Raw genomic sequence first — 24,525 nt, forward strand, 5'->3', positions numbered from 1 at the left:
TGTGTGTCATTTGACATTGAGAAAGTTTCCCAGTTTATTAATTAGAATTAGAATAACTGTTATGTTTGCGACAGAGCTGCTTTTCTCATTCATAGTATAACTGGGAATAGTTTAGTCCACATTTTGTGTGTCAGTTCTAAAGTCTCTTAAAGTGTTGTCTCTTAAAACAACATATGGTATACATATGGTTCTAGTGTACAAAACTCCTATGTATACATCTTCTGTCTTTGTAAATCAAATTGTCCATATTTATTATTTTTATAGGGTGTTGCAATGCCATACTGCATGAAATATTCCCTGTAGTATAATTGACATTACACCAGCTCAATGTAACCCTCATACACCTGCTGTAAAGTATGCAGCAGTTTGTGTTTATAGTCAATGACTCTACGAAACCCTAACGATGAATACTTTTCATTTTGATCACACATACTTAAAAAATGCTTTCTTAGCTTAGTTAGTTAGTTTCTTTAAATATAAGATCAGTGAGGGAGAAATAATAAATCTTATCAGGTTTATTCTCAAAGTGTCTTAGCCCCAGGCACTCTATCCGCATTAAACACAATTTTTGTATCAATCAAGTAATTTCAACTTTAAACAGCCAAATTTAACATTTTCCAGCTCCAAGTTCATTGTTTGAAATGAAGCTTATATAATCAATTCTAGTAATTACCATGCTAATGTACAGTACATTGTTTAATTAATTGGCATTACAATATCATCAAATGTCATCAAAAACAAAATCCAACTCAAAAAGCTACTTAAAGTCTCCTGTTTTAGAAATCATGTAATATACTTTGCATCTAATTGTCATCCTACCTAAGCTCCAGACAAACAAACAAAAGTAGTACCATTTAGAACTTTGCCAAAACATGAACCCCCACCCCCCCCCCCCCCCACCTGCCCCTCATGAGTCATGGCATATACCTCCTCTTCACTTCTGAAGGAAAGATGTGTCAGTGAGTGATAGCAGATTAATTTTGGATTCTTTTTGTGTAAATGTCCTTCAAGTGTCTTTTTTATTGCCTTCAGTAACCTCATAAATAAGTAAAATTATAGTGCAAAGACAATCAAACAAACTATACAGTATTGGTTCAGTTTATATCATTCAAAAACTTGCACAAACCTTTTGTCACAGTTTTGAAATGTTTGCTCTTGGTAATAACTAATTTGCCATGAAGATAACCTGGGTAAGGTTTCACTTACAGGAATTGAATCTAAAATTATTACAGATGTACAGGTTGTGGTAAGAATTGAATAATCTTAACCAAACTTTATGTTATTATGGAACTTAGCAAGCTTTTAACCTAGAAGCTTCCCATCAGCACCACCTTCCCTCTTGCCTCTGTCCTTCACAGATCCTGACTTATTAAAAAACAAAATCTGACAAACAAAGAAACAAAGTTTGTGGATAGTTTGTGGATAGACTGTGGATAGTAGTAGTCTGTGAAGGGAATTGATATAGTATATACTTAAACTGTTGCAGATTCATTTCATTCATTACATTTTAACTACAAGTACTAATGACCCCAACTTGTACATTGCCTAACGATAAATTTCATTGCTAGATGTGTTCTTTTTTATTTCTTTATCTCCTTCTACTCATGGGAGCATATTTTGCCCAAATGAAGTAAGGTATGTCCTCCTCCTCCACCTCTACTGCAGACTTTCCCTCAAGTTAATATAGAATATGAAATTGACCTTTAACTTTTAAAGGTAAACATCAATTGGTAATAAACGGTTGGGATCATTCTGTACTCTTTGTGGGAAATTATAAAATTGTTAATACACTGTGTATATGTAACTCACTGAACAGGGGGGATTTCTGGTCAGAAAGCTCTCTGTGACCCCATTGACAAAGAAAAATCCAAACCTCTATTATAACAAAGGAACATAGAGCCTTGCAAATATAATCAGCTCGCAGATCTTAGCAACCTTTTGTATGATGATAAGTTGTTGCTGGTTGTTAACTTCCTGGTAGGGTGTTAACTGTATACTGTGTAACACTGAAAGTTATTATTTAAATATATATGTTAAAGGGGAATATCACAAGGATTAGAAGTGAGTGTTAGAAGGCTATTTCATTAGATCTTATAAGATCTCTTAATTATAATTAAGCCAAAGCTGGAGGATGTTTGGGGAAGTTTTTCTCTATTGCTATAAAATAGTTGGTTTGGGGGATATTTAAAGCCTGTAAAAAGCATGCAGCTGGGGCTAGATGTTAGGAGTGCTCCTTTAAGGCAAAGTTGATGATCATGTAGGCTTTTAGATATATGTTGTAATTTTGTTTATGGTGATAATTTTGGATTCATATATGTTTGAAAGTAATATTGCAATACTGTAATATTGTACAATATCATTGGAAATTTTGGCATTATATCCCTGAATGCTGCTTTAAGTTTACCTACCACATCTTTGCCAGATTCATCCCATCTGGAACTGGTCACCATGCATTGTTTTTATCGTCTTTTGCTTGTTTTGATACACATAATCTAGTACTTAAAGTTTTCCCCCATTTTTTAAAGCAGCTCCTCCTGGTTTGGAAAAAAAATTGGGATTTTGGTCAGTTATTTTGACAAATAGTTGTTGGTATTGTTGGACACTAATATCCCACCAAATTACACAATGAGTTTTGGAATCTATACTACTGATCATTTTCATTTAAATATTTTAAATAATGGAGCCATTGGAAATTTTTGGAACATTCATGTTTTGCAACAGGTGATGAAGATTTATTGTGAAAAAGTAACCGGTTGACAAAACCCCGCAAATCCACGATCACTTGCCAATTAATAATCATGAAAAAAAGAAGCTCTTAACATGAGGGTAGGAGAGGAAGGGAAGACAGGAATATTTTGGAATAATTTTTTCTAAATTATCCTCCTTAAGAACATGACATAAGTTTGGTAAATTTCAATGTAAATTGGCTACCCAAGTTCAAAGCACTGCTTTAAGTTTAGATGTGACAGTCTAACAGGTACTGTTTTATTGAGCAATGGTGTTTTGGTTACAATTATTTCATTGTTGACATTGTCCTCTTGAATATGATTTTTACTCTTCACTCCAGTCAGGACACCTTGGTTAAAAGAAAGAAACGAAACTCAACTGAAACAACAACTGAGGGTTGTACGTTTTGGAATAACTACAGGGTGGTCACCCACTTAAAACAATAAATATCTCTTTCAACGGGGGAGGGGGGGGGGGGATTTTTTTCTATTTCTGTTACAGCTGGTCTGGTGTATGATTGTGAGACAACCAATGTACAATAAGTTCTGATAATTGATAACATTTTAGTTTCTGAAAGTTTGTAGATGAACTATAAAGACAATGTACACAGTTTGTCTAAATGTTCACGGATGAATTTTCCTTGGTTTATCAAATTAAAAAAAAATGTCAAATCGGCAATATACTACCATGTGACTGCACTTTGTCATGGAAAGAAAATACTTGCTTGTTTTTGTGAAACCGGTTATCCTGGTTCTATCCCTTGCTTTCATGCACGGATGGCTTTCCTCGGTTTATAAAATTTTACAGAACAGTCAAATCGGCAATATACTGCCATGGCACTGCACTTTGTCATGGAAAGAAAATACTTGCTGGTTATTGTGAAACCGGTTTTCCTGGCGCTATCTTTTACTGAAAGCCCTTTCATTCCATTCAGGACGGTTAACGGGTACAGCCAGGTAGTTGTCATGGCAGTCTGTTAATCCATTGTTCTAAAAATTCTAATAATTCAGCCCAAACTTGTTGTTTTATCTTCATACCAACAACATAAGTACCCTTGGATGAAAATCAACACCGTGTGACCTTGATATATTTGTAAAATGTATTGTCAACATGTCAAGAGGCCCAAACAAGTCTTTCTTTTTGAGTTTTGTGTTGCATCTGAGGAACTGACACGATGGTCTGTCTGTGTGTTAGACTACGTAGTCCAGTCACTTTAACAGATTAACCTCACTTAATAGGTTTTTTTTTTTTTCTCAAATATTAAAAGTGTTCAAGATATACAACCTGGACTGATATCGCAATATGTTTTTAATGGTTTACAAAAATATCAAAGTTAACTTTGTGCCAAAAGTTATCCAATTATGTTCCTAAAATGTATCCTTTTAATAATAGTGGAGAGGTATTGAAATCTCACAGTGCATATAAAAGCATATGTCTGAGAATGACAATCAAAGAGGTAATATTATAGATATTTAAGTGATCACTGTTGAGTTTTATCGTCTACTTTTATTTTCATCACATATTGAAATGGAGTCTTGTGAGTGTGGTCTTTGGTTTTGTGTCTGAAAACAGTTTTCTTAACTTTCGTACCTGTACGCAAAATGCCGACCGTTAGTAATCCGTGAATTTTAGTTAATTGTAGCTGCCATTAAACATTAAAAGCCCCTCCCAATGTATCATCATGCTATATATTAAACTCTGCAGGTGTATCAGTAATGAATTTATATTACAGTAGTTAACAATTAACAAGAACATCTCCACCCAGATTTTACATTTCAAGTGGCTGGCATCCATCCAGCAGTAACAAATAAAACGTCAATGCAACACTTGAACTATGTTCAATACTAAAAACTGTGTAAATAATTTTCGAGGCTGTCAGAGGATGAATGAGGAGGAACCACTTTACTAGTAGTGCAATAGGTCGGGCTATTTCCAACAGGAAAAGATGTAACAGCCTCTGAAGGTTCAACTAAATCACATGGCAATTGTTTACATAAGCGTCTATGTCCTGTTTGATGTTTGACTTTCAAATCAGTCCTATGTTATAAGTACAACTTGGTCAGATTTAGAGGACGGACGTGAGAGTCGTTGATTTTTCTATAAATTAAATTATTGGATCATCACATAATGCGAGGGTATTTCCGCCTTACCACTGTTTTACATGATCAATAACCAGAGACAGCAGACATCGATCTGTGATGCTTACGTGGACGGTTATCAATTAAACCGTGTTTGTGATTATTGCGTTACCACCGTATAGGTAAGTTTACTGTACACTGGTTTACCCACAAAAAAAATTGATTCGAGGCTCAACGACAGCTTCGAGGAACTCTCTCCTAACGGCATCACTGGATGTCTCAGGCATCAATTGTCCAGTGTGCTGGCATGTTGCCATGGTGATGAAGACGAATGCCAGATACTTGATGATGTTACATTAGGAGCTCATTACATTATCCTTGCTTAATTAATTTCATTTGGGCACGTCGGAAAGCATTCAATGCTAGGAGGGAACAGGAGTAAATGAAGTTATCATCTGAATATCACACTAATTTTTATTGCCATGATAGCTTTCAACACTTTTCAGAGAGACTCACACAAAGTGTGACAAATATTACTCAAAGCTTTTGTGTTTCATAATTAGGCATAGATACATAATTAGTTTTTGTGTAATTCTCTCTGTTCAATGGCTCCATAATTCAATAGAGTTTTATAACCGTTTGAGATGTGCGTGAATTAAAGTCCCTCTGAGTAAAAGCGCTGTTCATATGAACTGTGGTTAACTTTTCTTTCCTGTAGCATTTTCTCTGTATTCATGCACACAAAGATGAGAAACCACCTATTCGCGATACTGTGAAATAGGCGGTTCGAACGAAGTAGTTTCGCGGAACTACTACCTGAGAAAATAACGTTACGCTAATAAAAAATGAACACATGGGCGTGAGTTGCACACTAAAAACAGCCCCCAAACTCCCTTCCCTATAAGAAAAGGATACCTATCGGGCTGTAATAGGCTGTTGAAACGCTTAGAAATCCAATAGGATGTAAAGAAGGTAATAATCCAATCTAATCTGGGCAGTTTTCGAAAGATTTGAATCCACTACGAAAACGCATGAGTAAACACTTGGGATGGTAGAATGAGAAGGAAGGCCATTGACCGGGTATGACCGGTCACTGAGGGTGCACAGTGTTAAAAGATTACCAGGGCATATTAGACACGGTAGAATGCGGTGCTAAGGTTGTGGGGAGACAGGTAAGCGGGTCACTCGTAAATGTAAACCAGTAAGTTTTATAATGTTCATGTTGCAGTGTCAGACAAGAATATACCTTTAAAGGGATAAAAATGAATACATCATCTTAGTTTATAGGTACCATGTCAAATGTAGGATGTTGAGGGGGCTGCAGCATCCTGCAGCCAGGCGGAGAAGGATGTGTAATCTTTTGTGCTTCAGGTTCACATAATAGAAACTTTAAGTCTGTACAGAGATCATGCATCCTCTATTGGTTGAGCAGGATTTTGCATCTGCTCAGCTTTTCTTGCTGACATGGTGAAATTGTCTTTTATTCATGTTACTATTAGTCTGTGTAAGATTAGAGTTTTGGGCTGGAGCGGAGGGGGGGGGGGGAGGGATAGGGTAGGCAGGGAGGGAGGTGTTGGGTTTAACTTCATCAGTAGTGTTCCATAATCCATAAGCATGTATGGATACACAAATGCCAGAATTTCGTCATAGCACACCATGCATTTAAGCTTCATAGTTTACAGCTCTCCTTAACTTAATACTCTCTACTTTATACTCAATGACACGGAAATTAGGAAATGCAGCTGTCATTGTTTGATTTCATTGTTACAGAGGTTTAATTTAGCTTTCATCCTGCTAAATGCCAGCGGTATTGTATCTGACCACGATAAGGAAATGATATGCGTCAAAAACACAGTTGTGTCAATACTCTTACTCCACCCAAAGAGGTCAAAGGAAAGCTGAAATGGGCATGAAGATATCTGAAAATGAAAGAATATAATATTTTATAGTCAATTTTGTGGGAGACAGAATTTTCTTGACTTGGTTGTGACAGTTTCTAACTCACTAATGAGTAGCAGACAAACAGTTGTATCCAAGCTTTGTTTCACATAGATCTAGTTGTCAGCTAGATTTTCAGGATTTACCAGTATCACATTTGAACATATTCTATTGGCTTGGTGGGAGTTAGGAAAAGTTACCATATATAAACCACACAAAATGCAAACTTTAAAAGAAATACATATATACTTTATTAGGTCTCTTCCTTGTGAGAGAGTGGTGGCCAATTGGCTAAGGCGTCGGACTCGTGATTCAAGGATTGCTGGTTCGATTCCTGCCTAGTTCATTACGTTGCATCCTTGACAAGATGCTTTATCTCACTTGCCTCTCTCCACCCAGGGGTTAAATGGGTACCTGTGAGGTAAGTCTTCATTAGGCGAAGTATATAACTGCTGCCAACTGGAGGGATTGTCTCTGGGACGGGTTATCATTGACCAGGGGTAATATAACGTCTATAAAGCACTTTGAGACCTATCGCTGGTAAAAAGCGCTATGTAAAAAGCAAATATTATTATCATTATTATTCTTTTGTCCTCTTTTTGTTGCAGAAATCAAGCAAGCCGGTGACCAGAAGAAGGTCAACAAAAACGTTGAGGATTCAGACATGGGTAACACAATGTCCTCACAAGCCTCCTTCAAGCAGTCCACGTCCTCGTCTCACCAGTACGAGGAGCCTCCGCCCACGGGATTCGTGACCCCACCCTCGCCAGGTCTCCACACGACCGACGACTACGCCGACGATGAGGAGAGTGATCAGTACATGGATTCAAACAATTTAACCACGCGGCTGCACGACCAGCTCAGGGACGACAGCTCCATGTCGTCGGGGAGCAGCGAAAATTTACGAGTAACCAGATCCCATTCTGCCCACCAGAGACTTCAGACCCCACAGAATGACGCCAGGCCCCACGGGGAGTACGACAACCCCTGGGAATGGAAGATTAAACCCCCGGAACACCAGATGGGTAAACCAGGGGGTGGAGGAGGAGGAGGTGGAGGAGGAGGAGGTGTCAGTCACAAACCACACCAACCCAAGCCTTCCCACGGTCCTTTAGCAGGTAGTCCCAGGTTCAGAAGTCGATCAGACGCAATGCACCTCAGAGGTAGGACCAGTCCCGACTCGGACATCAGACCACACGACGAATATGATCAGCCTTGGGAGTGGATACAAAACAATAGATCGCAGTCATTAATGAGAGGTGAGAGGTCAACTTGGGAAATGGCATTGTTCATTCCTTTCATTTCATTTCTCTTGCCCCTCCCCCCTCCCCCCGCTCAACTTCCCCCCCTCCACCCAACTTTCCCCTGTCCACTTTTGTTGCACATACCTGCCTTATAAAGATGATACATAGGGAAGCGCTACAGGACTCTTTCTTTCAAATCCTATGTTAGTGTCAAGTTGGACAATAAGACCATTTTGTCTAAGTTGCATTCTTAACAGCCGGATATTCCAGCAGGCAATTATTTGATGCTTATATTATAAAGGAAGACTGAATGATTTCAAAATTCAAGCATTCCATCAAAACAGTATCCTGCTAGATCTTTGATATATATGTAAACTAAGTGAGAACCCAAAGATGGCTTTCAGCATGGTCAAGTTTGTATCTCAATGGAAACTTGATTTGAATACCCAAAGTCATACTTTTCATTTCATTTTCCTCTTGTGTTTCTCCTGAGACCTAGTTCAGAAACTTTTATTCAATAATTAATATCTCAATAGCTAAAGGTGGTATTGTAATGTTCTTTAACATTTGAAAATCACCCAAGACACTGCAGGTTTCGGCTACCAAACTGGTTTCTTGCTTGACCTGTAAGAAGGAATACACTGAGTATTATTAAACAGAGATACTATACTATATGTTCTGTGTAGCCAAATTGGGTACTTGACAGTATGCTAGAGTACATTATAAGCTATAGAGAGTATTACATGAACATTTTATCGGCAACTATAAAAGAAGCTTCATCTGTATTCCAAATTATTGTTGAAATACTGTAAATACATATAAAGCAGGGTTGGCCGGTTTTTACCGGGCGGTTTTTACCGCCCCGGTAAAAACAAGTTTTTAACCGGTTTTTACCGGGAGGTTTTTCCCACCTATAAGTGGGAAAAACTGGGAAAAACCTCAAATTATATAGAATTCCTAAAAACTCATGTGGAACTTGTGGAGGAGCATAGAATCTACAAGAAAATGGCATCTTATGGTAGGGGGTTGGGTTACATCCAAAGAACAGCTATGATCTATAACTTGTGAGTTTACCGATTAGACTATTATAAATAATATATAATATATTGGATGCTCAAATCAACCAACTTTATTTTCCTATCGAGATGCATAATTCCATTATCTAGAGAATGGACTCGTATCAAACTGTTGGTGCCTCCTCGGGCTATGGTTCGTCATATTATACATGCCACATTAGTCCGCTCAGATCCAAATGATGATTCACATCCAAGAACGATCACTTCATGTCTGCGATAAATTGTACTCTGTTCACACTTCGCACTAGGCACTGTACTATGCTTATATTACTTATAGGCACTGTACTAAGTGACTGTTGTGACATCAACTAATTTGAGAATAAGTAACAATTGGAACAGTTACTTGTGTTGTTGATACTCCTACCTCTTCAGTTAGCCTATACACAGGAAGTGCCCAGTATCACCTCACCTGTCCACCTCAAAGTGTTTAATCACTCATGCATGAAGTTGTATAATAATTGGACCATGTTTGCATCAAGGTAAACAGTTTGGTTGTGTGAATGGCTCCATAGGGCCATTGTGCGTTTAATACTTTAATTGGGCCCATGTGCCTTACAAAGTTTCAAAGCAGTTTCTATTGAGCCCCCTGGATTGAAGTTCACCTCAATAGACTGTTGCCTACTGTATTAATGGAATGGAATGAACTGTCTGAGCACATAATATTATATTATTATATGGTTCCTTGTCCCTCTGAGGCTTTGGATGCCATGGTTCGCCACTTCGTTCTATCCTCCGCTGTTCATGCCACATAATAGGCCTGAAGAATTTAGGAGGGGTGAATGTCCCAGTGTAGACCTATAATGGTTTGGGCAATAGGCAATGCATACTGCTAAAGAGATCGTGACAGAATAACTATACATGTGCAATACGAAAAATACTCTTTTTTCCACAAAAAGTAGAATAAGAATGTGATAAAATAGCTCAAAATGACGCTAAGAAACTCCCATATTCAATAAAATATGCCTCTCATGAAACAATATCGTGCCTACTGATGACCCTGCATTTTACGGACAATCAATACTAGTTTTCGAGACGGAGGCGGTTTTTACCGGTATTTACCAGTTTTTCCCGGTTTTTACCTGGTTTTTACCGCTAAGTGGGAAAAACAGGTTTTTCCCGGGAAAATGCCAACCCTGATATAAAGAGCTTATTTAAGGACGAAAAGATGATCGTATTCTTTCCAAGTGGTTATTTTACCATTTCCAAATTTTCAGGGAAGTGTGTTATCATATTTTTGATGACAATGTAGCAAAACAGGAAATGATGTCTTTATTATCTGAATGTCCAAAATAGGAAAAAAATATTTTGACTGGGGACTGCAATATATATGTATATATACAGGGAAATGCTTGATAAACAAATCTCAATTATGAAATTATTTCTCTTTGATGGATGGACAGATGTTTTGTCTAATTAACTTAGGTTCAGGGATCACTAGACAAGATTTGCCTTCGGCTCCTCATTATTTTTTTATACCGACGAGGGTGAAGGGACGGGATGGAATTCAATATGAGCCCCAGAGGAAAATGTTTTAATGGAATGCACTACAGCCTACGCAAAATAAAAATTTGATATGAACAATTTTTCATTTATTGGTTCGTTCATTCATTCATTCATTCTTTATTTATATATTTATTTATTCATTCATTCTTTCATAAATATATATATATATATATATATATATATATTTGAGATTTTTGTTAAATTATATATATATATATATATATATATATATACTGTGTATATACATATATATACTGTGTATATATATATATATATAAATAGAGTAGGTTGGCGTCTATCTTGGCGCAGAGTGCTCTATGTCCATTGGACAGAGCGGAATATATGTTGATACTAGATGAGACTAGTGGAACACTGGTAGTTGTAACTCGGAGTTTCACGCTTTATAGCGATCTTCAGACAACTGAAGTTGTCTGAAGATCGCTATAAGTTGTCTGAAGTTGTCTGAAGATCGCTATAAAGCGCGAGTTACAACTACCAGTGTTCCACTAGTCTCATCTAGTATCAACATATATATATATAAATATATATGTATATATATTTAATTATTTAGTTATTTCTTGTCTTGAGATGTGAATACTCTGTGACTGATATCACAAAAACCCAGGGCTCCGTCATTAACCAGCTTGTCCAGAGTGTGTCACGTCAGCAGTACATAAATGTGGAAGTGAACAATGGCTGCTGTTTCACATATCAAGCATGCACGTGTTACAGGTCTATGTTAATGATAGTCTAGACCCAGCTTCTGACACTACAAGACATGGGGGGCCAATGGAGGGGTAGGCGTAGGGATGATTTTAAAATGACTCATGCAGTGTTGTCCGATTGGGTAGGGGGATGTTAGGGTAAACTAGTAATTTATGTATCAAATTCATTCAAAGGTAAAGGCCGTTCTCTTAATATGTTAAATACTGTATTCTGGTTGCAGTTTACACCGTCTGATGTGTACTGTATTAGGTTATTTGTATTGTATTGTGGTGTGTTGTATGTATTAGTTTGGGTACAGTATAGGCAGTAGTTACTGTACTGTCAAAAAAGTTGTCCTGCATTATTTGTGTTGCAGTACATTTACGTGTGAACATGTTTATGGGGAAAATTGCCAGGGACTTTTTTTATTCAACTGGCAAATGGCAAAATACACTGGCGTTTAAACAGTAAATAACCCAGATTTGGAGACCTTCTGATCTACAGTACCGTAGTAACACAAAAACTTAACATGTGCTGAAATTGTATTTGAAGGTTTCAATCGCTTGAAACACAATTTTAATATTTAATATGTATTAACACGGTCCTTAGTCGACGAATTAATCATTGTCATGTACTTAAAATGTGAAGTATTACGATATCGTGTTAGTACTTGACTGTAGCTGTTGTTATTTTTGTACCTGAAAAAATGCTTGATGTAACATTGGATATGAAATATAAATATTGACAGTGGTCTTGTACATTGACTATAGAATCTAGATGCAAAGGGAAATAAATAGAGATTTACTGCACCCATCTCTCGCCTGGCTAGACTCTACTACTACTGCTGCACTCTTCCAGCTACCTATTCTTTGGTAACTTTGGAACACTGCACAACCTCCCCCTGCCTCCCCCCACCCCACCAGCACCACTTTCTAGTGTTATTACCTACTAAGAATGTAATTATCTGATAAAAATGTTTTTTACATCTATTTACATTATACTTTTTATGTTTTCAACAATTTCATTGTACCAATTTGATTCCCTCTTTTTTTCCCCTTCATCCGCAGAGAAAGAAAATATTCCAACCAATCACAGTACAGCAGAGAATAGGAGATTGAGTTCTCGGAAGACATCTCAAGGCCTTAAGTTAGACATCTCACCTCTGAAACATCCAGTTGGAGAAACGGTGGATCCAACCGTACCTTTAGAGGAACAAAAGTAAGGGAATGGTCTCTTCAGATGAAGACAGAACTTTTAAGAGTAGATAATAAGGGAATTATAGCTACTTGGTACAGTCATTTAAAATATACATGAGCAAAATAGTACAGATCCTGACAGCAGGATAATATGACAGCAGTGAATAATTTAGCACTCTGATTTTGTATAGCAATTCTAAACACTCTGCACATTCCCTTACAAAATATTAATTGTATCTGTGTACAAAAACTGCTATTCATCTTTGCACTTGTTTTAGCAATTTTTTTAGCAATTCCCTGATAAAGTTCAAATCAACAATCACACAAGATAAAATAGTACATTTTCCCCACATTTTTTGACAGCTTCACAAAGATTGAGCAAAAATGGCAAAAAAATTCCCCAATGTCATCAAAACCTGGAGACCATTCGAGATGGGTATCGTTTTGGTCATGTTTATAATGGAATGCGCAATGCCTTGTAAAAGGGAAAACAAAGTCCCTCGATTTGCGAAGAAACAACTCTCCCCATATGTGAAGCCCCAATACTGTGTAATCACACAGTATGGCATGTTCTGTGATTTCTGATTGCCACACATCCCCCCCATCCCCTTCCCAGCAAGGATATGGTTGTATAGGACTCACCATAAACTGATGGAGATATATACAAGACCTGTATCTGAAGTACATAAGATTCTGGTGACAATTGATTCAAACAAGATTTCCTATAGTATCTGCACATCAGTTGACCAGATATTGACAGTTCTAGCTTCTAGCTAATTTTGGAGTTGAATGCCTCGTGAATCTTCGAATCCAGTGTGTCCGTATAATCATCGCCTCAAATGATAATTGTTAGTCCATCAAATTCCTTATTAAATTTACGACTAGTAAAGCAGATATTAACTGAGTCTATTAATCCAAGTCTTAAAGCTCTGATGTAATCCAACATATATGTGTTCATGTTAGTAATAAAAATCTTGTTGGATGCTTTATTTGGGGAGTTTCCTACTGGTATTACGATTTGTAATTACAACTCATTAGTCTAGGTAGCAAGTCTTTCCGCCGTAATGACGCCCCTGGAAATTTCTTTTTCCAGTCTGCAGCTAATTGTGCTTTTGTTTCAATGAGTGCATGAATGTTCACATCATTCACCACATAATGTCATTAAGGTCTCTCGAAATGATATTAACGAGTTGAACAACGTATACCCTCAACAGGCCAAACAATGCCATACGTCGCATTTTCACTTTTTGGCAGCCTCCATTCGTGTCACCTTTCGGTTTCCTTCTCTTCCCGATCATTTTGTCTGCGAAACTGCTGTCGAGAAGGAAGTGTTTCGTGTAAAAATGCAAGCCCACTTGTGTTGAGAGGCTATAACAGCACCTCCCCCACCCATATTAATGAAACATATGGCTTTTAGTATATTAATTTAACTCTAACGAAATCTAGATATATTCAACTTTATTTATGTGTGACTCTAATGTGGTTTCCATGGTAACAAAAAAACACTAAAAATGTCGGGATGACAGATTATCAAGGGTTTTTGATGTTGAAAGGAGTCGTTAATCATTTCTTTTGTTTTTTTGATGGACATACCTAGAGGAGGAGTGGATGACCATTGTCTAATATGGAGCCATTTAATTGAGACAATGGGGTACCTGTACTGTCAATTCGTTAACCTGCTTTTAATGGTCAACTCATAAGTAAAAAGTTCAAAAATAAAATAAGTTTGTCAGAAAGTTGTTTGAACTTCCCAGTTTAGCACAAGGATACATGTTTGTATCATTTAGAAATAACTGTAGAATAAACTGTCGTTTATCGACAGTTTTAGGTTTAACAATATATTTGTCATGTGAACCTGAATGTCAACAGCATATTGTTATGAAGTTGGTGATAAACCCTCCTGCCCCTTCCCCCTATTTTATCCATCCCCCTCCCCATTCTCCAACCCCCTCCCCCATTCCCCCTCCCCCATTCCAAGACAACACTCAGCACAAGGTCTATATATTAAAACAGAATCTCTTTTTTAAATTTTTTTTATCACAGTGCTGTACTAGGAAAACTCAACACAGGATAAAGCAACAAAATAATAATGATACATGTAGAAACTAAACAGTCCGCCAGGCACACTGAACTCGACAGGGCAGCTATCATTTGGTTACTAGATACTGTCAACAAAACTGTCTAGGGTACCCCACAAAATTGACTAATTCTATGCAGTGCCTGCCTGAAAGACTCCTTTCAGTTTTCCCACAACGCTTCCATAAGCACAGTCTTTGTCAAACAAATGAAAAAGGGAAGAAGGAAGAACAGATTGCAATAGACTAGTATAGCTATCTCAGTGTCAGTGGTATCTACTGTACAGTTTATTCATTAGGACGGCTTCACACTACATTTTATTATTACTGCTATGTTGTATCTGTTATAACTAATTAATACCAAATGGAATTATACTGACTACAGATTCAGTAGCAGAAAACAAAACAGACAAGGTTCGAATTTCAAAGGATATAAAACGATATTTGGTAATTATCAAAACAGGATTGGGTTTCTCAGTGACGAAGAAAATACAAAATTATGCAAAGATGGAGGAAACGAAAAATTTTCACGAGAGACATAATAGTGTATTACGGTACTACTGTTGTATCCCATTCACGAGAGACATCATAGTTTGTTACAGTACTACTGTTGTATTGCGTTCACGAGAGACAATTATTTGTTACGCTACTACTGTTGTATCGCATTCACAAGAGACATAGTTTATTACGGTACTACTGTTGTATCATGTTCACGAGAGACATAATAGGGTATTACAGTGCCACTGCGATTTTTTTTTCCGCCAGACACGCAAAAATATCCTTTTCCTTTTTCTTTTCCGGGGTCTTCGCCCCACCAGGGCCCTAGGGCAGTCCCCTGGACCCCACGCCTTTATGCTCGTACGCTACCGGTGCTCGGCGTTTTCTCACAATTTTCGCGTACGTTTAAATGTTTAAACGAACGAAAAATTGGCCGTTTAAACGTTTAGGTCTTTAAACGAAAACTCACAGCCCTACTGTTGTATGGCGTTCACGACAAACAATAGTGTGTTACAATACTACTGTTGTATCACGTTCACGAGAGACATAACAGTTTATTACAGTACTACTGTTGTATTGCGTTCACGATAGACAATTATTTATTACGGTACTAATGTTGTATCGCATTCACAAGAGACATAGTTTATTACGGTACTACTGTTGTATCGTATTCACGAGAGACATAATAGGGTATTACAGCCCTACTGTTGTATGGCGTTCACAACAGACAATAGTGTGTTACAATACTACTGTTGTATCACATTCACGAGAGACATAACAGTTTATTACAGTACTACTGTTGTATCTCATTCAATTTTGTCGGGTTGTCAACTATTCAAAAGGAGAGCATATTCTCTATATTTTCTCACTTATAAGTTTTCTGTATTGATGTAGATGTGAAAGAGATCAATTTTTTCCGATTGCTCATATATGTCGTCAGAAATCGGGAATAAAATCGTTACTCAGTACTGCATTTATAGATTTATCGATGTTCAAATGTAAGACACAACCTTGCTCGCCGTTTACCCCGTTCTCACCTCCATCTCTCCTTTCGCACCTTCCCGGGTCTAAACGTGCCAAGTTCAGTCGTGTGACCCTGTTAGCCCTGCTTCCACTTCATCTCATGACTCATCTTCCTTCCATATCGGTTTTGTCTAAAATCTTCCCTGATCCAATTCACAGAGGTTGTTACTGCTTGTTCCCGAGTCTCATATGGGGTTATATTTTGAGGGTCTTATTTATTTCCACGCCAGGCTAGAAATAGGTTTTTTTTTGTGGGGGGGGACACTCTTCATGTGTATATTTAAGCCGCATAATCTTGAACCATATTTGTGTGGCAGTGAGAATAGTTCACTTTTGGAAGTAAACCCATCCATTGCATGCCACCTATTATGAGTATTGTGGAGGAAACCTCTGGACATTCATGTTTCAACCAGGATGTTAATTTTGTTTGTCCCTGTCTTCTCCGCAGATGGTACCATGGTAAACTGTCAAGAATAGATGCAGAGAAGAAACTCAAGAGTCAAAAAGAATGTAGTTACCTGGTCCGGCAAAGCGAGAGTGCTGCAAGGGATTACTCACTCTCGTTAAAGTAAGTCATAATTAATCACTCTCGTTAAAGTAAGTCATTGATTGCTGACAGACTTTAGTCAAGTTGTCAGTTAATGTTTACAACATAAAAGGAAGTGAAACGATTGACTGCTGGGCAAAAGCCTATGTTGCTAATTTTAAAAGTGGAGTGTTACCATTATCTGGGCACAGCCTATGTTGCTAATTTCAGTAGTGGGGTGTTACCATCATCTGGGTCCAGCCTATGTTGCTAATTTCAGTGGTGGGGTGTTACCATTATCTGGGTACAGCCTATGCTGCTAATTTCAGTGGTGGGGTGTTACCATTATCTGGGTACAGCCTATGTTGCTAATCTCAGTGGTGGGGTGTTACCATTATCTTGGTCCAGCCTATGTTGCTAATTTCAGTGGTGGGGTGTTACCATTATCTGGGTACAGCCTATGCTGCTAATTTCAGTGGTGGGGTGTTACCATTATCTGGGTACAGCCTATGTTGCTAATTTCAGTGGTGGGGTGTTACCATTAATTGGGAACAGCCTATGTTGCTAATGTTAATGGTGGGTGTTACCATTAATTGGGAACAGCCTATGGTGCTAATTTTAATGCTGGGGTGTTACCATCACTTGGGAAAAGCCTATGTGCTAATTTCATTAGTGGAGTGTTACCATTATTTGAGCACAGCCTTTGTTGCTGATGTTAATAGTGGGGGTGTTACCATTTACTAGAAACAGCCTATGTGCTAATTTCAGTGGTGGGATGTTACCATTAACTAGAAACAGCCTATGTTGCTAATTTTAATGGTTGTGTGTTACCATTACTTTGGAACAGCCTATGTTGCTAATTTCATTTGCCATGCAAGAACAAATCTTACTCTGTCTTTGTTTCATGCAATGTATTACAGTTCTAAATATAGCAATAAGGATATTATTTCAGATATGAAATGTCATCAGCTATTTTCAGACAAGAAAGTAAATTTGATGCAGGTAAACTGATCTTCTTTGTTTGTTGGTGCTAGGTGTATCCTCAAATTTCAAATTTCAGTGGATTTGAAAATGTCTCTCATTTCCTAGTAGGATTCTGTATCTTTTTTTGAAACAAGGAAATGCTTACATAGAGAGTATCTTTACAAGTGGCTCAATAAAAAAAAAATTAAAGAGATATTAATTCTGCCTGTAATGAGGCTTGGTCTATGGTTTACATGTGGGTTGCTACATATATAACAATCAGGCACTTGTGAAAATTCATTGAATACAAACGGCTATTGTGTTTTGTTTTTGTATTTCAAGTAGCTAATTTTTTATACTAAGAATGGAGTTAAGAGCTGTGTTCTTAAGAAGGATGGACCTTCATTAACAGAGCATTGTTGAGATGGAGGGGTAGATGGACGGGGGGGGGGGGGATTTCCACGTACCCCTGAAGTTTTAGTTTGCACATTCTGCGTCTTATATCCCCCATTAAAATTTGTCATGTTAAGAAGTATGCTGGCTGAATCTACTAAGCTTCCACTGAACTTTTCAAAATTTTCACATTCTTTGCATTAAACTAATCTTCCTAAATTTTGTGATCTCAATTTACAAGTACTTTAGAGGGCTCATAAAATGCAAGTGAAAGATGTTCTCTTGTCGAATGAAGATGTTGGCTTATTCAGCGATCTTTTATGCTCTCATTTTTTACGGAACCATATTCTAACATGCACACAAAAATTTTGAACAAAAGAGTGTACCAATTACTACAGGGTGAAACTCTTCAAAACGTGCTTCAATAGATAAGTTTTTGTTTGACGCTTTTGCGAGTGGTTTCATTTGGATACATGTTTCGGTTTTGAAAAGAACAGATATCGAAAATCAAGATGAAAATAATAATATAAAATTCCATCCTAGCTCATTACTCTCTTCATTCTCTTAAACTATGGAAACACATAAACCTCCCCATGGAAGGCTGACTCCATACAGCTCCATTAATTTAATGGCCCCTGGAAATGCATCTGATGATAATTGTTCAGAATTAAAAGTGCAAATAAGATGAATATTTAAGGGAGAAGCCTTGTTTTACTTTTATAATTTCTGGGACATATTAATATGCAAATTAACAAGTGTCTGTGAATTTGACAGACTCTTTTCCTGTTAGTGTTAGCATGCTGCACTGTTAATGTACAGTAGCAATTGTTTACAGTACTACTATGTTATTACTGTATAGTTAGAGTAAGTACTCATGTACTGCTAATTAACATGTAATAGTAACAGAAAGTGGTCTGCTGTTATTATACAGTCGTATCATATTGCACTGTTAATGTACAGTAGCAATTGTTTACAGTACTACTATGTTATAACTGTTTAATAAGATCAAGTATTCATGTACTGCTAATATGTAATATTAACAGCATGTATCACTGTACTGATCTGCTGTTACTGTACAGTCGTATCATATTGCACTGTTAATGTACAGTAGCAATTGTTTACAGTACTACTATGTTATAACTGTTTAATAAGATCAAGTACTCATGTACTGCTAATATGTAATATTAACAGCATGTATCACTGTACTGATCTGCTGTTACTGTACAGTCGTATCATATTGCACTGTTAATGTACAGTAGCAATCTTTACAGTACTACTATGTTATTACTGTATAGTAAGATTAAGTACTCATGTACTGCTAATATGTAATATTAACAGCAAGTATCACTGTACTGATCTCCTGTTACAGTAGAGTATTATCATAGTCACAGTCAACGTGCAATTTCAACATCGAGTGGGTAGGCCTTTACAGTTATTGAACAATAATGCTGTCACTTACTATATACTTTTACTGTTCAAAGTGTACACAACAACAAGTGTAACACTTTACAATTATTTACACATTTACAATCATAGCTGTTCCAGGTACTAACAAGCCATTGCTTATTGTTTGCTTCCGCCAACAGGAGTACGAAGGGTTTCATGCATATGAAGATAATACAGCATGATGAAGGTTTTATCCTCGGTGAATTCAGCAAACCATTCCTTACCATTCCAGAGATGATCAGTTACTACACAGGACATAAGCTCAACATCAAGGGTGCAGCCCACATGGCCCTTATGTATCCGGTTACCATAGAGATGCTCTAACCGCCTCGCTAATCTACCTTGCCTTAAAGATGGCCAGCTTTGAGTTACGGAAAATAAGCCAACCGAGACCTGCTGTAGATATGGAATATCCAGAATGTATTTGTTGCTGATGCTTCAGCGCCCTCAACATGGATAGGTGGCTGCAGGCTAGCCACCCAGCAAGGTTTGATTCTGGAGTTTTACCAAGGTATATGCCTCTGCTGCCCTCGATTAAGCCCTTCAGATTATGGTCCACTTTTCAGCCAGCTGATGGCTCCAGTCTGTTGAATTTTTGCCTTTGTTCTACAGGAGAGAAGTTTACCCTTACATCCTGTTGTTGGTGTGTGAACAACTTTGGTGGCGCTATTTGCTTTTGGTCAATAGTGGAAGTGGAAGAGTTTGATGTCTGTGCAAATTACTCCTTGAAAACCGATGCACTTGTGTCCTGGGAGGTTTTGAATACCTTCCAGGAAATGCTTAGCAGTATATGTGTGTGCATGTAATATGCAAATAAGTTTTAATATGCAAATAATAACCTGCTCTTGCTTCCATTATCCATCCCATGGAGTATTTTATTGGAAAATCCTCTGTGTTGGCCCTGCAGTTACAAATGTTGATATTATTAGTATTGCAGTTTTAAACCTGTTGACATGAGTTTCTATGTCACTAGTTCTTGCCAAACGTCTATGATTGTAAGCAATTCATGCCACTTCTTTGAGATGAGGATTGGAAGTGGTAAATTGTTAGTGATTTTTTGTGTTTCCACAAACTCTCAGTTGTTATTATAATACAGATAATGTTGTCTTATGTTCCAGTTAAGCAATAAATGTTATGGAAAATTTGGATTGCCATGGTGACTACACTTTTATGGGTATAGTTTCTTCACTCATTTCTGTGTAAAGCATGCCTTCAAGACAAAATGAGTGACAGCATTAAAGTAAAGGCGATAAAGTAGGACTAGGATAGTTTATAAGGGGGGGGGAGGTGGGTTGGGGGGTTTAGACTAGGACAGAATGGAAACTTTCATTACTCTAGAACTCCAGTCAGATGATTATAAGACACTGTTAGATACATGGTAGTAGTAGATACATGATAACATGTTTTGTTTATGATGTTAAGAAACACCACTGTGTTGGTACCAGTCTGTAGGCTCTTGTCATCTTAATCGAGTCACACCATATATATATAGCCATGTTTATTCATTGGATGGTACGCTTCGCTTGACTTCAGACAAATTAAAAAAAGAGAGAAGTTAGTAGATCGTGATCTGCCGCAGTGAAGGTCGCTGACAATTCTCTCTTCATTTCGTCTCTTCGAAAATGAAAAGAAAAACTGACCGAATAATGATCGGTAGGTTTTACCGCTCAGTTGGTATGGGTAATTTCAAGGGGGCAATGTAGGTTTGATTCTATTGTCAAGGTTTCCTTTGTTGTCCTTTTGGCTTGATCTATTGTCCTTTTGTTGCTTATAAACCCTATTGTATTTTATGCTGCACCACCAGACAAGAGGCTCTGTGTACTACCATGTACAGATCTATGTATTACCAATCTATATCTACTCCCTGTATCAATCAAAAGTTTCAACCTCTCCCTCCCAAGTTGGTTTTGTCAGGAGGGATGCCTTTCAGATGTAAAAGGAGAGTGGTGATTAAAAGACGACTTTTTTTTTTTTTTTTTTTTTTTTTTTTTTGCCTTTCACTGTATATTTTAATCAAGAGAGACTGAAAAGTTGATTTAGCATGACTTATATAAAAATCATAAAAAAGTGCAATTTTTGGTTGAATAGTGTTTTATGTTGATTTTATCTTAGATCTTTCACTTATTTTTTATGTTGAGTATTTTACTTTTATTTTATTTTTTCTCATTTGTTATAGTGGATTTTTTTTCTTTTTCTTTTTCCATCTTTTTTCCTTCTTTATTGATTTTGGTGACTGATGTTTTCTAGTACTAGCAGAATCAGTTTTGACAACCTTGTTCGTATAGAAAAAAAATTGTTTAATACAAAGTTCATCAAAGGGTAGAGACTTTTTGTTGAACTGTTGTAGGGCTTTTGAAATCTTTTGGTTTAAGAGTTTTTATACTTCTTTCTATTTTAAGATAAAAAAAAATTGGTGCTTCTATCTTTTTATCCTTGACGTAAGTCGCTACTCGAAACATCTTACGAGTGAAAAATCTGAGTACTTTCTGAAGAAAGAAAAAAAATTTAGAAACAAAGAACAGAGAAAAAGAAGGAAGTTTGGGTTTTGTTTTATGTCTATGTTAACAATAGAAATTGTTGTCCATGCTATTCTTGATTTGCATAATAACAATAGGATATTGTCGTTTGGAAATAAATGTTACCGTTCCTTGCACGGGTAGTATGCAGCACCTACGCTGTGTATTTATATCGATGTCTTCTGTCATGTATGCAAATAGGATGGACAGAAAATACTAAGTTTTTTAGCTTTTAATTGCATTAGTAACGCAACAAATGTTCAACACTTTGAATCAGTCGGTTATAATTCTAAAAGGAAGAAGGAAAATTCCTTCTCTGAACAAGACTTGCAATATCATTAATTCCCTTAGTTCTCAGAGAAAAGCCATACTTTTTTTGTTTTCGTTTATAAAAATTAATCAGAGATTTTTTAATAATGGTATGTACCGATTAAGGCTCAGATTACTGGATTGCATGCATATGATACCATTGCTCTGGATAGTGGTCTGTATGAGAAGAGAATCAGAAATGATTATGCTGCAGGGACCCCTCTCCCCCCTACACAGAGCTGAGATGGGGGGAGGGGGAAGCAGTCTGGAGCCCGTAAAAATGATCAGTTGTACTAAAATGGCTGTCACCACACTTGCATGAAAACCGATGGTGTAAAAATTATCGGGTGCCATCTCTCATACGGTACCCTCACCCATCATGTCAGGGCCATTATGCTAGTAAAACTGCTTTTTCCCCCCTTTTTGGGGGGGGGTGGGGGGAGATTCCAACAGTAATTTGTAAATTTGTCAGTAATTTGAAAATGAATGTTTGGATAATGCCTCAGAATTTCATCTAGCAGAAGCATCATCATTCTGCTCTTTTAAGGTTTTTTTTTTAAATTTTATTTTCAGGACATTCTTTAAAAAGTTGCGACTAATTAATCACGGATAGGATGCTTTCAAAAATGAATACTTTCTACTGGTTTTATTTGAGTCTAATCATGATGGCATGTGTTTTAATTCTTGTAAAAAAATATGTGCATTATTTTATGTTTCATCTCTTCTTCCTCTGTACAGTTTAATAATTCTGTGAACCTAATGTATATTTGATGAAACAAAAAAACTATCATTATTATTATCATTATTATTATTATTGTCTTGTTGTAGTTGTCTTGTGTTTAATATCCACCAACTGTCATTCTATGTGATAATGTTACAAACATGTTTGCAAAACTGCTCGGGCAGAATCATGAGCAGTTATTTTCAGAATTAAAAATATCTCTTTTCCAATCAATCAATCAGCTGTTGTCGTACTTTTTGTGTGTGTATTCGTTGGTATCGGTATGAGATCGACCCTGGTTATCCTTGGGTTGGTTGATACCAGGAAGTAAAAAAATTGGCGATTTTACTGATCTTATCTTGGAAGTAACCAAAGCTGTCTTCCTTATCTTAGCTATTATATGAAGCAGCTGTGGCAGGAACATAAATTTCACAAATAGTTTGAGGAGTAATATAAGGAAGTCAGTTTTGGTTACTTTGTAGATCAGGTGACACCCGGAAAAATGTGTGGTTCTTTCCGGGTAAAATAAACCAAAGCGAGGGCTAACCAGGTTGAATTTGTAATGATGAAACTGTTCCCAGTTCCTTCCATGCAAAAACCCACTTCCGTGACAGAGTATTAATGAAGATGACCTCACGTCCTGTTGAGACATCGGACTCAAAAGGCTTAGAATAAAGTTGGTGCAAGGCATAAAACCTTCCTGCATTTCCTACTTAGAGGACAGTGGGGCTGAAAGTACGTGTGAGCTAGCAACCCTTATGGAAGACAGAAATGACTGGAAATCTCGATGCCAGGTTATTGTCCGGCCAACTTCTCCTACTCCTCATGATGATAATGGTCCACCAAGGTCAAACTGATAATGATGATGATGAGGGTTATCATGTTTGGATTTCCTCGGATATCTTCTGGATGCTGCTTTGATCATGTACCTTTCTCCAGTGTGGAGCATCAAAAGACCAAATTGTCCAATAATTAGTCTTTCAATGTTCTAGTGTTCAAGGCTTTTTAACTTTACATCTGGTACCATTTTCATGCGGGTACCCCTTCAAAATCGCATTTGCCCACTACAGTGAGGGTGAACCCATTAAGAATTATACTCATCCTCCACGCTAAAATATTGTTACACTATATTTGACGAATCTCATTTAAGAAGAAAATCAAGGGGTTGATAGGATAACCTCATTACAACAAGACTGAGATTGTGATGGGAGTTCAAAATCAAGGTTGTGTTAGGGTTCAACTCATTGCAGCAAGACAAGTTTCTGAAGGGATGTTCCTCATTAGTCTAAAACCAAGCTTCTAACAGGATTAAACTATTGTAACACTATATTTGACACTTTGACAGATCTCATATTAGAAGAAAATCAAGGGGCTGATAGGATAACCTCATTACAACAAAACAAGGTTCTAACGGGATGTATCTCATACAACAAAGACTTAGGTTTGGATATTATATACCTGAGTAACACTGAGGCTATGATGGGATGTACAAAGGTTCTGAGAAGATAAACCCGATTACAGAAAGACAGGTTCTGTTTGGATTAGTGAGGGGGGTGGGGAATTAGTGAGGGGGTGGGGAATTAGTGAG

General features: G+C 37.2%; 1 protein-coding gene across 2 annotated transcripts in view; it reads left to right on the top strand.

Annotated features, from left to right (window-relative positions):
* LOC139978252 (uncharacterized) overlaps window positions 1–23,171 on the top strand; it is a 76,698-nt gene extending 53,527 nt beyond the window's left edge. For both annotated transcript variants that reach the window (XM_071988258.1, XM_071988259.1), the window contains 4 exons: window positions 7,352–8,002; window positions 12,339–12,489; window positions 16,512–16,631; window positions 19,532–23,171. In XM_071988258.1, the coding sequence (XP_071844359.1) occupies window positions 7,352–8,002; window positions 12,339–12,489; window positions 16,512–16,631; window positions 19,532–19,715 (1,106 nt within the window). In that variant the 3' untranslated portion in view covers window positions 19,716–23,171. The remainder of the gene's footprint in view (window positions 1–7,351; window positions 8,003–12,338; window positions 12,490–16,511; window positions 16,632–19,531) is intronic.
* The last annotated feature ends 1,354 nt before the right edge of the window (window positions 23,172–24,525 follow it).

This window comes from Apostichopus japonicus, chromosome 13 (genome assembly GCF_037975245.1).
Source record: "Apostichopus japonicus isolate 1M-3 chromosome 13, ASM3797524v1, whole genome shotgun sequence".
NCBI lineage: Eukaryota > Metazoa > Echinodermata > Holothuroidea > Aspidochirotida > Stichopodidae > Apostichopus > Apostichopus japonicus.